The 14,763-nt window shown below is 47.1% G+C and overlaps 1 protein-coding gene across 2 annotated transcripts in view; it reads left to right on the top strand.

The window, feature by feature from the left end:
• mgat5 (alpha-1,6-mannosylglycoprotein 6-beta-N-acetylglucosaminyltransferase) overlaps positions 1-14,763 on the top strand; it is a 53,694-nt gene that overhangs the window by 35,971 nt on the left and 2,960 nt on the right. For both annotated transcript variants that reach the window (XM_035631366.2, XM_035631374.2), the window contains 6 exons: positions 1,591-1,724; positions 9,890-10,039; positions 13,086-13,232; positions 13,358-13,474; positions 14,078-14,152; positions 14,585-14,742. In XM_035631366.2, coding sequence (XP_035487259.1) covers positions 1,591-1,724; positions 9,890-10,039; positions 13,086-13,232; positions 13,358-13,474; positions 14,078-14,152; positions 14,585-14,742 — 781 coding nt within the window. The remainder of the gene's footprint in view (positions 1-1,590; positions 1,725-9,889; positions 10,040-13,085; positions 13,233-13,357; positions 13,475-14,077; positions 14,153-14,584; positions 14,743-14,763) is intronic.

Raw genomic sequence — 14,763 nt, 5'->3', positions numbered from 1 at the left:
TTTCCGGTGTTCACGTCTGCAAACAGCTAAGTTAAACACATGGAATTCATGACATGACTTAATTCAACGTCTCTTTAACGTTACTGTTTAATCAGCTTCACACAGATCCTGCACGTATTTCAGGCTCCCGCCCACACTGACTCCTAACCCAGTTCTTCTTATCAGCTACTCCCACACCCGCTGCTCCCTCCCACACACACACACACACACACACACACACACACACACACACACACACACACACACAGGTTCATCTTTGCATTATAATGCTGGGAAATGCAAAATAGGAACAGGATTTTTACTCAATAGATTTTAAAACACTACCGATCACATGCACTGTTGAAGTTCCCAACACTGAGACCAAAGTGCTGCACCACACACTAAACCACACACCACACCCAACTCACTACACCACACACCACGCACCACACACTACAACACACACTACACACTACACCACACACTAAACCACACACTACAACACACACTACACTACCAGTACCAGTACACGTCTTCAGTTTGGAGCCAAAAAAAACATTCCAGCACTTTACTGGAAACTTATTATTTCCATGTTGCACAAACTTACGGCATTTGTTAGTCACTTCTCAATAAGGGCTCGGTCTATTTCCGGGCTCATTTAGTCTTGTCTAGCCTGAGCTGCCTGGAGAAAAAGTCACGTTAGGGCCGACTCCTCAGCAAACACACTTCAGCTTTGATTGTGAAACCGCTACAGTTATGTGATAAAGCTGACGTACAGGTCAGAGGTTCAGGTGCCGTGTCTCCGCTGTCATGTGCTGAATGTCATGATTCTTCGGAGGATGTTTGCTGAACGCTTGCATGCACCTGAATTAGCAGCTGAGATTCTTTTCCCCAAAACAATCTTAAAAAAAAATCCTGCTTTCATTTACCGAAGCGAATCCATCTGCCCCGACGGACTTCAGCTTAATTTGCCTCTGAAGTAACGGCACAGTGGTAAAAAGATGAGCTCCGACCACGGCAGCTCCCGGGAGGCTCCACCACAAACCACCACTGTGCACCACAACACCTCCCTGGCCGCCTGCTCCTCCTCTTTGATGAGGTCCGCCTGCTTCAACCACCTGTTGGTTTTTAATTGTAAATAATGTCGTCAAGCTTAATCGCTTCTATTCTGTAATTACTATTCTTTTCAGCGCCCGCACCAAATCCTGGTCCTCACATTTGTTTTTACAAGGCAGATGGCAGTGAGGTAAAGCGCTGCCAGCTCCGCAGCTCCGCACTTGACCTGCTCATTCTCGTGGTTCCCATAGTAACCAGTCAGAGCCGGGGCGCCGAGGAGCGGAGGGGGAACAAACAAAAAACCCAGAGAGCCTGACGGGTTGTGTCTCCGTGGAATTCTGATGCGTGTTAAATCTAAGAGAGCTGTGGGAATTTTGAAAAGCAGATGTGCAAAGATGTTATTCAGTGCAGTGATGCATTCATTAAATAAATAGTCATTTTTTTCCTTTGTCTGTGAACCAGATTAAAAAGCATCACATCGAGGCTGAAATTAGATGAGTCTGTTAAATCCCAAAAATGCAAGCAATGACATCATATATTGTGCGTTTTTTTCAGCTCACACCCCGGACAACAGTTTCCTAGGCTTCGTGGTGGAGCAGCACCTCAACGCCAGCGACATCAGGCACATCGACGACATCAAGAGACAGAACCAGTCGCTGGTCTACGGCAAGGTGGACAACTTCTGGAAGGTACGGCGACGCTTCAGGCGCCCTACAGTTGCACAGAGATATTCTCCCAAAGATCTTTGAGATGAGAGATGTATAACTCATCTCTTTCTACCTCAAACCAACAAACTCATCGATCAGAAGGATTTAGCCGAGCTCCGGTTGAGAAAGAACAACACTCATCTATAGACACGGTCAGGAAATCACTGTCTCGTATCTCAGAAATACCGTTACGTTTGAAGAACAGAACAGGGTGCACAGAAAGAAAAAGGCCGTAGAACTAGAACCTAGTCGTATGGATGTGGCCAAAGAGTAACGAGAATACACAAAATACGCTAAATGGTCCAATAAACTCATCACTAAACCGCCAAACGTTCCTAATCTAATTTCTATTAATGAACAAGACTTGTACAGTTTGGATTTTGAAGCCACATCAGGCTGTGGATCCGGAGGAGCTACAGTTCTGTAATCCGGCAGCAGCTGCTGCGGGTCGTGGCAGAGCAGCACAGTGCCGTTCAGTCTGGCTGTAAAAGGGCAGACTAGCAGGAGCCCATCAGCTCTCAGCGAGTGGCATTAGCTGCTAATCAGACTCCCAGGCGTGTTCATTACCTCCCGCTTTTAATTAAAGGGCCATTTCGGGGCCAGGTGATAACTAGCTGACTGGCTCACTCGCTTTTAAAGAGGAGGCCTTCCTTTTAAATCCATCTCCTTCTTCTCCAAACGCGCAGGGTTCCATTTCAAAATGATACGTCCTCTGTTTGAAATGGAGAGCGAGAGCTACTAAAGGAAATGAGTTCTCACATGAAGGTGGAATTCACAATGGAATCATAGTGACGTTATGAGATTAATGACCTGAGGACATCGAACACTTCAGTCAGATTCTTTAATATGTAGCAATAGAATTAAGTGTCTGATAGCGTCAAGTCCCGGTGTATTTGTGACTTATAAAATCCTCCTGCTTTCTTCTGTCAGTCCCACTGAGATTTAGGATAAAAGAGACAATAGCCAAAACGTCCCGCATGCTGCGAGCATATGGACGGGTGAATAAAATAATTTCCTGTTACAACCCTCTTGTTGAGAAGACAGGTGGCCAGTGTCCAACACTCATTTGGAGGCGACAGTGAGCAGTGCCAGCCTCTATCATGAAATATTATCATTACCTGATGAGGTCTGTCCCGCTGAAATGGCGCAATGATAAAGTAGTGAGGTAATTAACAGGGTGCAGATGTTTTGGGGGGGGGGGCCTTTGACCGAATTACAAGTGCATAAATCAGAAATCGATATCCAGATATCCATGTAATGTTATTCATTCAGTTCTGATATTAGTTTTTCTGAGAATAGATTATTAAATGAACAGATGGTGGGACCAGACCAGACTAGAGAACTGCACTCGGCGGGTAATGATTGAGGCCGCGTTGATGGTGAGTGAGACACGGAAAAAATAAAATGGCCAGGCCACCTAGGAGCCAGCCAGCCGTTTCCATAGCAACCCAGTTTGGAGGAGTATGAAAGGGCCGAGCGGAGGAAGCTGAGCAGTGACTACCTGTCGTTTCTTCTTCTCTCTCTTTTCCACACGTGCTCATCAAGTCTCGTGTGTTTTAAACCTGTCGTACATAGTTTCATCTCCTTTGTAACGGGTAAACACACACACAGCGCTGGCATATGAATAGGAAGGGCAACCATCCCACACTCGTACCCTTAACTGGCCCACGAACAGACGGCCGTGTGTTCCATCCCTCTGTCATGGTGGAAACCCGAGTGGAGTTGGACATTAAAAACCTTCCTCGGTTTCCCTGAGCTTGTCCGATTCCCCCGGTGGCGTTCAGGTGTAGAAACCTGAGTTTGACGTTTTTCCTAGAAGGCAGCTGGGCTGCAGTGGGAAAATGTCATCGCCTTTATTAATCGACTCATTCTGTCACCCATGTTTTATCGAATTGGGCCCGAGACGTTAGCAGAAAGGATAGAAAATCTGAATTTTCTGGAGAAAATTCCGATGTGCTGATGATTTCTGTTTTAAATATTTGAAAGAGGTCAGAGTGGCAGTTGGAGGTCGAAGTGGAAGCGCTGAAAGCCGTTGAAGTGTCAGTTGTGAGTGTTGAACTGAGCCTGGTGGGTCAGTGGTCGTGTCAGTCCTGAAACTAATGAGCCAGTTGAAGTGTGTGAACAAAGGAAGCTGTGGGATGGAAAAGAACTTTTCTTTTTCTTTTTCTCTCCAAAGGTTTGAGCCCTGAAACAGTTTGAAGTGTCGGTGTGAAGTGTCAGTCGCAGCCAGTCGAGGACAGATTTCTGAGACGAGTGGAATATTTGTGGTTCACGAGACGCCGTCCTTTCATTTTAGAACGGCCCCACGGCGACCTTGACTCAGAACTGGCCTGAGACGTTGTGTTGTGTTTCATCGTCTTTGGTTTCATTGAGCGAGAGGAACCTGAACACGTTCACTGCGTCCGTGGAAGCGAATTCAAAGAGGCAGTAAAGGACTAGTGAACAGATTGACACGAAACTTTGTGGAAGGAGGGAACATGAGTCAGGAAAGAACGCATTTCATTTTGGCGTGGATCCCGACATAGGATTATACAGTTCACATGAAGGCAGCAAGGAGCAACATGTCCGCTTATCGTCTGACAGTCGCTGAGGTGTTCTGGCTCGCGACCAAACTCCAATAGGTCTCAGAGTGTTGTGTCTAATGGGGCGTGGCAGCCACTGAATAAATAACACCTGACTGCACTTTGTGGAAACTGTATTACCACCCACGTTCCCCTGGGGGGGTTCAGTGTGTCTGTCAGGGCGTCTGGTGGGTTTCACAGAGCCTCCATTAGGCCGTTCATTTAAAAGGACAGGTATGAGGAAATTACAATGATGGCAACCAATGTATGATTCCTCATGTATCATCATAACGTCAACAGTCGAAGCTCCTGCACATGAAGTCAAGTTCAAACAGCTCATGAACCTGAGATTAGCATTGCGAAAGTGTCTCGAAAATGAAGTAGCACCATTATCGCTGACTGACTCGACATTATCACTGCGAAGAAGTGTGTGTGTGTGTGTGTGTGTGTGTGTGTGTGTGTGTGTGTGTGTGTGTGTGTGTGTGTGTGTGTGTGTGTGTGTGTGTGTGTGTGTGTGTGTGTGTGTGTGTGTGTGTGTGTGTGTGTGTGTGTGTGTGTGTGTGTGTGTAAACAGTTTCTTCTCCCTCTGTCTCAGTTGAGTGGGTGACGTGTATTTGACTGACACGCTTCCAGTTTTTGGCCCCGGAGTCGGTCGGTTGGAAATGATTTGCGCTCAGGAGACGATCTGAGCTGCGTTTGATGTTTGACGGCGGTGGCGCTTTGAGGGTCGAGTAAGTCGAACCGAGCGCACCTGTCTGCATCCCGATGAGGCGAGCGCTCTCCGCGCCTCTCGAGGTTACTGCAGCAGCACAAGACCCCGTCACTGCTGCGGCCGACATGAAAGCTGAAGGACAACCACGTCCGGTGATCAGAACACGGGTAACAAACTCAGTGAAGGGTCCCAGGTGGAGCTGATGTTTCAGTCGAAATGTGCTGTGAAGCCAGATTGCTCCGTCCCCACGCAGCTACCTGTCGAGATAAAGTGCTGAAACATCACAATCCGCTCTCAGCCCTGCAGCGCCGTCCCTATAGGAACATATAGAGAGGTGTTTATTCAATAAACGGGAGAGAAATGTTCCTCCAAGACTTCAACAGCCATATTATACGTAGAGTTCCTCCAACACCAGTGCCCACATTTAAATCAACTACTGGAGTAACTATTAATTAGACAATGTGAAGCGTCTCCATTAAACGTTCAAATGAAGATGAAACCGGATGCACACAGATCCAGCAGGCGGACGACAGGTGACGGAAACTGTTGTCGGCCACCTCAGACAAAAGGAGGAAAGTCCTTCAGGTAGAAATGAGTTTTAAGACTCCGACAGCCTGAGTTAATATTAGAAATTCACCCAAAGGCCAAAGATTCACCCCGAGTGTGAGATCTGAAGGTAGTTTGACTGTTCAGTTTTTGTCCGGTACATATCTGCAAACACTAGTGTCTCAGTTAAGGCTCCAAACTGACACCTGGTCGCCGTGAGCGCGTCAGGAGCATGTTAGCATTTCTTTTCTTTTCTTTGCTCAAAGCGCCTCTGAGCTCTGGTGCAGCCTCCCAGAGCCGCTGTGAACTGTTGATTTAGGAAGATTAAAACTGTGGAAGCTTTAATTAACTGGATATAAAGTGTATTGAATGTCTCCGCTCGCTTCAGACTTATTAACTGCCGCCTGGGGTGAAGAGAACGGTCATAAAGACGTATCGCGGCCTCGGCTGCACGTGAGCAGCGTAGCTCAGCCTGTTTTGTTTCTGCACTCACTCAGCTTCCTTCCCCCTCGGCCATCGCCTCCCCTGTTTCCTCTTCCAGCCGGGTTTACAAATTCCCTCTGATTTACAAGGTCATAAAACTCTTCTCCTCCTCCTCTCCCGCTTCAATCAACCTCTCCAGCTAAAGCAGTTATTTTATAACTCCCCAAGTGCAGGATGTGCCCCTGTACAAGGCCGCCGCAATTGATCTGCTCCCGTGCAAATACACTACACACACACACACACACACACACACACACACACACAAATCCTCACGGGCCGTGGGAGGACATGTCTTCTTCATGCCTGTTAGTGTAACAAAGTCGCCCGCTTCTCTTCGCCGTGTGCTGACAGCAAAGACAGGATTATGAATGGAAGTTGACATAATATCATGACAAGAAGGAAAAGCGGAGAAAATCCTCGTCGGATCTGGGAACTGCCGATGCGCCTTGGAAACACGCGCTGTATATTCCCGTCTCGCCTCAGGGAGGGAATATTCTAAATGTGTCAGGATGCCCTCATCCCAACACAGCAGCCGCTCTTCAGAGAGGCGATGTTCTCTGACCGTAACACTTTTGTGTAGCAAACTGCCTCACGGGGTCACAGCACTTCACTGCATGTTCCTCGTCCACACACACACACACACACACACACACACACACACACACACACACACACACACACACACACACACACACACACACACACTCATAAACACACTTCACACATCCTGTTGCCTTCATACACTTAAAGATGGCCTCCTTTTACCTAAATGCTTCCCGTAAATCATACACAATAAACCTTCCAGTGTGCTACGGTAGCATGTATGTCTCAAGGCAAGTAAATTCAATAATATTAAAAGAAATGATCAAAATGTGCATATGAATCCAACATACCACAGGCACGCTCCTCGTGAACTGGCACAGCCCAGTCACGTACAAGTGCATGTATCTACGGAGGAGACGTCCACTGACCAATCACAATACAATAAAATGTCACTAGAACATCTTTGAATCGGTTGTTATTCAAAGACAAGTGGAATCGTTTATAACTCTGTTACACAAATGATGAACCTTAAAACACAGAATTAGATCAATATATCAAGATGTAAAATAAATATGTAAATAAATATAGTCCATATTTATATATACTGTACTAAGTATAACTTCTAGTCTATGTTGAATGTCAACTGTCACATTTTGTACCTGAACCACCCAATATTGTCATAAAGATCTTCACATAACATAATATTATCTCTGTAATAATACTCAATACAGAATAAGGATGTATAGTAAGAAAAATAATTTAACATGGAGACTCTTCATATTTGATATTATTACATAAAATTATAGATTTGCTTATTTGAGAATACTTACTAAAAATCCAAAACAATGTGTTTACAAAACATTAACACATTACTGGTGGTATGTTACAACAAAATTGGGAAATTATTACATTATTCTTCTGCAATGCAATAACCTCCTGTTGATATAATTATTAATTTAATCATTGGTACATAGATAATTACATTATTGGTTAAGACATTTTATTACATTATCGGGTTTTATTATATTTTTAGGTTTAGTGGAGATTTTTATGACATTATTATGTTCTAAAAGCACAACAGCTGATGTGACAGTGCATCACGTACTGTATCTTAAACTAGTCAAAATATTGACATGATCTCATCCCACTTCATTGTGTGTGTGTGTGTGTGTGTGTGTGTGTGTGTGTGTGTGTGTGTGTGTGTGTGTGTGTGTGTGTGTGTGTGTGTGTGTGTGTGTGTGTGTGTGTGTTCCTCCTCAGATACCGATACCAACAACCTTCATTTATAAATCCCAGCTCTCTCACACGAATCCAAGCTCAGCTCTCCTGAGTGAAAAGATTAGAGGGTAGTGATTTCACCTTCTAATTAGGATTTCATCTCACACACACACACACACACACACTGCCTGCTTTAGTTACAGCAGGCTGGCTGGAGGCATCTGATAGGCGAGCCTCCAGGGAGCCTGACGAGCGCCTACCTGAAATTTAAGCCCCGAAAGAAAGAACAGAGGTAGACACGCACGCACAAACAAACACACACACACACACACACACACACACACACACACACACACACACACAAACACACTGAGAGAGAGAGAAAGAGCAGGGGAATGTCCTGGAGCATGAACAGTTTCAAAGACTCCTTTGTCGGAGTTGTGAGTGAATTTTTAAACATTTTATTTGAACAATAATGAGGCCTCGCTGCGCTGTGAGTGTTCAAACTGTTTACGATCAATAATACTACAGTGTGTGTGTGTGTGTGAGTCAGTGAGTGAGTGTGTACACACACCGGTGAATGTGCCTCTGAGGCATCCTGTCATTATGGAGGAAATGACCAGCGTTCATTTATACTGCTTCCCTGCTCGGCTGTAAGATCACTCGTCTGAGCTGAGCTCTGCAGCAGGAACAGTGTACGGTACAGTGCACGGTACAGTACACGGTACAGTGCACGGTACAGTACACAGTACAGTACACGGTACAGTGCACGGTACAGTGCACGGTACAGTACACAGTACAGTACACGGTACAGTGCACAGTACAGTGCACGGTACAGTACATGGTACAGTACACGGTACAGTGCACAGTACAGTACACGGTACAGTGCACAGTACAGTACACGGTACAGTGCACGGTACAGTACACGGTACAGTACAGTGTACGGTACAGTACACGGTACAGTGCACGGTACAGTACACGGTACAGTACACGGTACAGTGCACGGTACAGTACACGGTACAGTGCACGGTACAGTGCACGGTACAGTACACGGTACAGTACACGGTACAGTGCACGGTAAAGTACACGGCCAAGTTAGGAAGACACATTGCTGCGCTGCGGTGCCGAACGAGACTTTGGGGAATAGTTTGGGTGCAAATTGCGCTGGGTTACGAATCAGTCGTGTCCTCGTTTCTGAAAATCAAAGAGACGCTGTGACAGTGTCTGTGTGAGGGGACCATCAAAGGCCTTTTGTTATGGAAGTAATGTTTCCATCTGATCTGATTAACGTGATCCAGGCTCCTGTGAGCAACCTGCCAAAAACACACGCGAAGCCAGTCCAGTAGACTTCATCAATACATTCTGTGATATCTTCCTCTGCCTGACCCCCAACTCACATATTGCCTTGAGTCTCTTATATCATATCGAGCCATGTGCACGCTGAACTCTCCTCTTGTTACTCTGACTAATTCATGGTCAACAAACACAAGAAGGAAAGTGAATTCAGGAAATCTTGAACAGAAAGAACTCTCTCACAGAAAATTAAAAACATTGAACTCACAAAATGCAGCAGAAGTCGAGATGTCCTGATTATTAGTCCCTAGTTTTTGGATAATGCTAAAAAACAACAACATCTAGCGCCAAGGTCAAGAGAACCCTGGCGACATCACTATGACATCATCGGGGTTAGTGCATCCTTTGCGGTCGCAGGAATGAAACAGGGTGAGTCGTTCTCACCACGAAGACCAAACTTGTCTGAATGTGTAAACATAGCGGACTGCACCTTGATCTCACGTTTGACCTTCAGCCACTATGAGGTCACTTCCTGTGTGATGAGAGCAGGTTCTTAGTGTCTCTTTGATCACAGACGTCACACATCAGGTGGAGTTCATCAACAGGAGCCGGCTGTTGTCTGCAGCGAAGCTCCGTCCTCGCTGGGCTATTTATATCTCGGCCAGATGGTCCGTCAGGTAGCTCGGACAAAAGTTCACCGGGCCGTGGAAACAAAGTAATGATACTGATCCGCTCTCACCGACAAAACAACCTAACCAGTGTTTTCTCTCTCCCCCTCTTGCTCGTTCCAGGACAAGAAGAAATACCTGGACGTGATCCACAGCTACATGGAGGTGCACGGCACCGTGCACGGCACCAGCACCGTGCACCTGCCGAGCTACGTGAGGAACCACGGCATCCTGAGCGGCCGCGACCTGCAGTTCCTCCTGCGAGAGACCAAGGTGAGTCCGGCTGCTGGTGAAAAGACAGGGGGAGATGGACGCGTGAGGTCACGCTGCTTAATCGGGCGACAACGAACTCCTACGCTTTTCCTTTTGATGAGCTAGTAAGTATGGAGGACGCACACTGTGATTATCACACACACTCGTCTTTTCACTGTGCCAAGGCTGCAAAACCTACTCTGACCGCTCTTGTAGCCGCTGTGTCCAAACACAAGGCTTCACTTCACTTCCTGCCAAGATTTTGAGCACATCTCAGTTCTGCAGATGTACAGTAAGAGTCTCTATGTGAACCGAGAGGCTGTGGTTTCTCTGGGTGCGTCCTCAGTGCAGTCGTCCACACAAACACTTTCACATCCTGACCTTCCTGTCACTACTCGGCCCACTCATTCACAAAGACGAGGAGTCTCATTTTACCACAAAGGTGTTGGACCAAAACAAAACAAGGAATACAAACAGATGAAGTTATGAATGAGGCCGTTGCACACAAATGGTTTTGTGTCTCTACGTATATTAGCAGACTCTCACGCTGCGGCTTCACCAAAGTGCTACGACGCAGAATCTCATTGAATGAGTTTAGCCCTCGGATCATTTATATTCCTCGCGCTAGAAAACAAAACCAGAGAATTGGCTTTTGCTACATCGCGTCATGCGAATGTGTCGCTCGAGTAAAACCAAAAGACCCGACGTCTTCTTCCCTTTCAAAGGAATAAGCTTCAACCTGTGGGATCCTCCTGAAGCCCGAGGGAGAGAGACATCACACAGGGATGAGAAACACTCTTATCATAACACAGATGAGAGAAAAAAATGGATCCAGATCGAACCTCCTTTTTTAGTGAAAAGAGTGTGAGCCGTGAAGCCGTTGTCGGCTCGACGCTTCACAGAATACATCACATGAAACCAACACGGCAACGAGACCAGAGAGAATCAGAAGGAGAATTCTGCCGCGGATCGGATCATTAACGAGGTTCAGAGATTTGCGAAAGAATAAAAAGCAAACAACACTCGAACGTCGGCGCCGTTAGCATCGCCTGGCGGGCGAGCTGCGACTCCACATCTTGTCATCACACGGGCTGGAGCAGGAAACCCCCCGGCGGGCGGCTTCCAATTAAATCACACGAAAACCCAAACGTTTTAGCCGCGTTGTTGTTGGAGAGATGAGAAGGAAAAACAGGAGGTGTTTTCTTCTGGCGCCGCCTCAACCACACGTTCACTGTTACCTGCAGACAGAGCGCCGCCGCCGCTAATTGGCCTCGAGGGGTTTTTACTATCCACAGCCTGAACTGTGAAAATATTCGAGCGAGGGCGAGACGTTTGATTTTTCTCTCCTGAAATAAACTCCTGACTGGGGTCTGCGATGGAGCTCCTGAGCGTCACTGTGTCGCAGACGACCGAGACGGAGGTTCAGGGGTGAGTCCCTTGTTTATTTACCACCTCCCCTCCGCCGCCTCCAGATTCTCACTTTCACTCTTTTTCCTCACTCCTTCAAATGCCTCCTGTGTTCTCGCCGAGCCAAAGGTTTATGAGTGAGACGAGGAAGTCCTCCTGTTACCAAGTTGTGACTGGAGCTACTGTCGTCGTATTGCTGCACCTCCCAGACCAGGTGCTGGAAACTGAGAGACTGAGATGTTTCCGGCGGCGTGACGAGAGAAGCATCCTGCAGGTCTGAGAGCAGATACACTAAATGATCTTTTTCTGCCTCTGAACACTTTCCTCCTGGTTTCTGCAATCGGAGTGAAGATGAATCATATGTCTCCCTGTGTTTCTGTTTGGTTTTACTTGACGTGGTTTAGTGTTTCATCTGTCCGACCGGTGAGTGAAGCACCAGGATATAGATTGACACTTCGACGGGGTTCACAAATCAAAAGCACAACAGCTCTGATCGGAGGCGTTGGTTCTTTAAAGCAGGACGTCCTTGTTGCTCAGCCTTGCTATGCGCATGAAGATTAACATAGAGATGAATATGAACATGGATATGCAAAACCACTTTAATACACACTGAGCTTTCATGTCAAGGCCTCATGGCCCCACACACACACACACACACACACACACACACACACACACACACACACACACACACACACACACACACACACACACACACACACGCAAACGCAGTGAGAGGAAGTTCTCTGCTGCCACCTGCTGGCAGAAATATAAGAACATTAAAGACACATTGTTAAGTGCTACAGGCAGGAACACACACAGAGCAGCCATTGCTACTGCAAATCAACCACAGGTCCACATCAGACCACCAGCTCCACCCGCCTCACATACATGTAGGAGGGTCCGGTCCTCCATATCTACAGTATTTGTTCACGTTAACGCAGCACATATACGTCTTCCTTCCTGTGGAATCACTGGAGAGTTTAAACTTCATCCAGAGCTGCGTTTCCACCGCAAGAACTTTCCCCAGGAACTGGGAACTCCACCCACCGCAGGGACCAGGGTCTAAATCACCTTCACCAAAGTACAGGAACCGTGTGGCTCCTTGTAAAAGTTCCGGGTACAAAAGGGGAAAGTGACTCTCTGGGCGAACAACAGCAGGTAACTCGAGTTTTGTGATCACGCGATGTAGCTCGTTCGATATCGTTTTAAACTTTGGAACGAATCCTGCACGTTCAGTGTTTTTCCGTCTCCAAACTCTCGGCGGTGCTTCCTCTTCACAAGCGTCTTCTGGCCTGTGGGGGGTATAAACATCACGGTTCACATTATTCTCCTTGTTTTTTCCCTCCTTTGCTTTATGGGAAGAAGAAAATAAAAAGTGCTGCCTCGAGCCTTTTTTTGTGCTGATAAGATGAGGGAGGTTTGTTTGGACGAGGGCTAACTGCTGCTATCAGCAAACAACAGGAACTCCTCAACGCAGCCATTAAACTCCTCTGACCCCGGCTGCCGTCACTGTTATCCTGGTTAATGGCTGTCGGCTCCCACGCGCCTCCTGCCTCCGAGTGCAGGAAGCTCCAGAGGCTCTGCTGAACATTCAGCTTGTTCAAACCAGCGCGTGAAGACGTCACACGTCTGATTTTCTTCTTCCTCTGTGTTGCAGTTGTTTGTGGGTCTGTCCTTCCCCTACGAGGGTCCCGCGCCGCTCGAGGCCATCGCCAACGGCTGCGCCTTCCTCAACCCCAAGTTCAACCCACCGAAGAGCAGCAAGAACACGGACTTCTTCAAGGGCAAACCCACCCTGAGGGAGGTGAGTGAGACGCACCCCAGAATCAGACATCAGACATTAGACATCTGACAGAAAAACCCTGTACCTAAGGAGGCGACTTCTTCCTCTATTAACTCATGTTTTTTTTTCTGTTTTCCCGTCTGCAGCTCACCTCTCAGCATCCGTACGCTGAGGTGTACATCGGTCAGCCGCACGTGTGGACGGTTGACATCGACAACTCCGCCGAGGTGGAGCGAGCGATCCGCTCCATCCTCAGCCAGAAGGTAAACTACTTTTGAAATGGAGATTCTTCTTGTGAATTGGAAAAACACTAGCTAGATGAACTGATCGATGAGGAAAAACTGCAAATCCTAATTGAGAAAAGCCGACGTTTGGATGGAAGCGTGTTTATCTACAGTAGAAACAACAGAGTGAAAGTTCGGGGGAAAGAAAAGCAGGATCATGTTCCGTCGTCTCCGGGACCATGAATATTTAAACCTCTTCGCCCAGCGGGTCGGAACAATGGCTTTGTTCACCGGACGAGCCGACAGAGGCTCAGGCGCTCGGTGATCCGTGGAGAGAGGCAGCCTACCAGGCTCCGGCTGGACTCCTCCTCCTCCATCTTCAACACACACAAAGCGCAGGAACAGAGGTTTCAGTTGTCGTTCTGCCCCGTTTGAAGTTTTCCTCTGCAAATCAGATTCCGTGGAAGTCGACGGGAATCAAAAGACAGTGGTTCAAAGAGCCGACAAGCAGAGGCTGATATTACACCAGGCTGAGCTCACACACACACACACGACTTTCACAAGGGGTCTGGTGGAAAACGTCCAGACGTCGGTGTCCGTCTGTCTGTCTGTCGTGTGACCGGTGTGTGTTTTGTGTTCCAGATCGAGCCCTACCTGCCCTACGAGTTCACCTGTGAGGGGATGCTGCAGAGAGTCAACGCCTTCATCGAGAACCAGGTACCTGGTCCCCCCTCATCATCATCATCATCATCATCATCTCTTTTCACATGGATGCAGATCAGATTACAGCTGTGAAACAAAAACAAACCAACTGCCTGATCTCCAGGAGATGAAAAGTCAAAGAGCTGCGACTGAGTCACTCAGATTTATTCATTAAATAAATATAATAATAATAATAATGATAATAATAATAATAGAGGGAGAACTTCAATCAAATGTATAGAGAACAAATACATATATGACTCTAAGTCTTTCTTACGAAATAAAAGTTTTATTTCATTGAGAGGTATTTTTTAAAGGATTTCTGTAACACGAGTAGAGAGAATAAAACTTGATCTTGAACTGAAAACATCATTTTTCTACGTTTAATCGTTAAAACTTGAGACCGAGTTTGTGGAGTGAGACTGACGAGCTGGTTGTTCCCTTCAGGACTTCTGTCACGGTCAGGTGATGTGGCCGCCGCTCGGCGCCCTGCAAGTCAAACTGGCCGAGCCCGGTCGCTCCTGTAAGCAGGTGTGTCAGGAGGAGCAGCTCATCTGTGAGCCGTCCTTCTTCCAGCACCTCAACAAGGACAAGGACCTGGCCAGGTGGGACGCACGCACACACAC

Source organism: Scophthalmus maximus, chromosome 1 (assembly GCF_022379125.1).
Source record: "Scophthalmus maximus strain ysfricsl-2021 chromosome 1, ASM2237912v1, whole genome shotgun sequence".
Taxonomy (NCBI): Eukaryota; Metazoa; Chordata; class Actinopteri; order Pleuronectiformes; family Scophthalmidae; genus Scophthalmus; species Scophthalmus maximus.
Note: the sequence above shows the minus strand (reverse complement) of the source record. Positions and strands in the feature narration are given on the sequence as shown.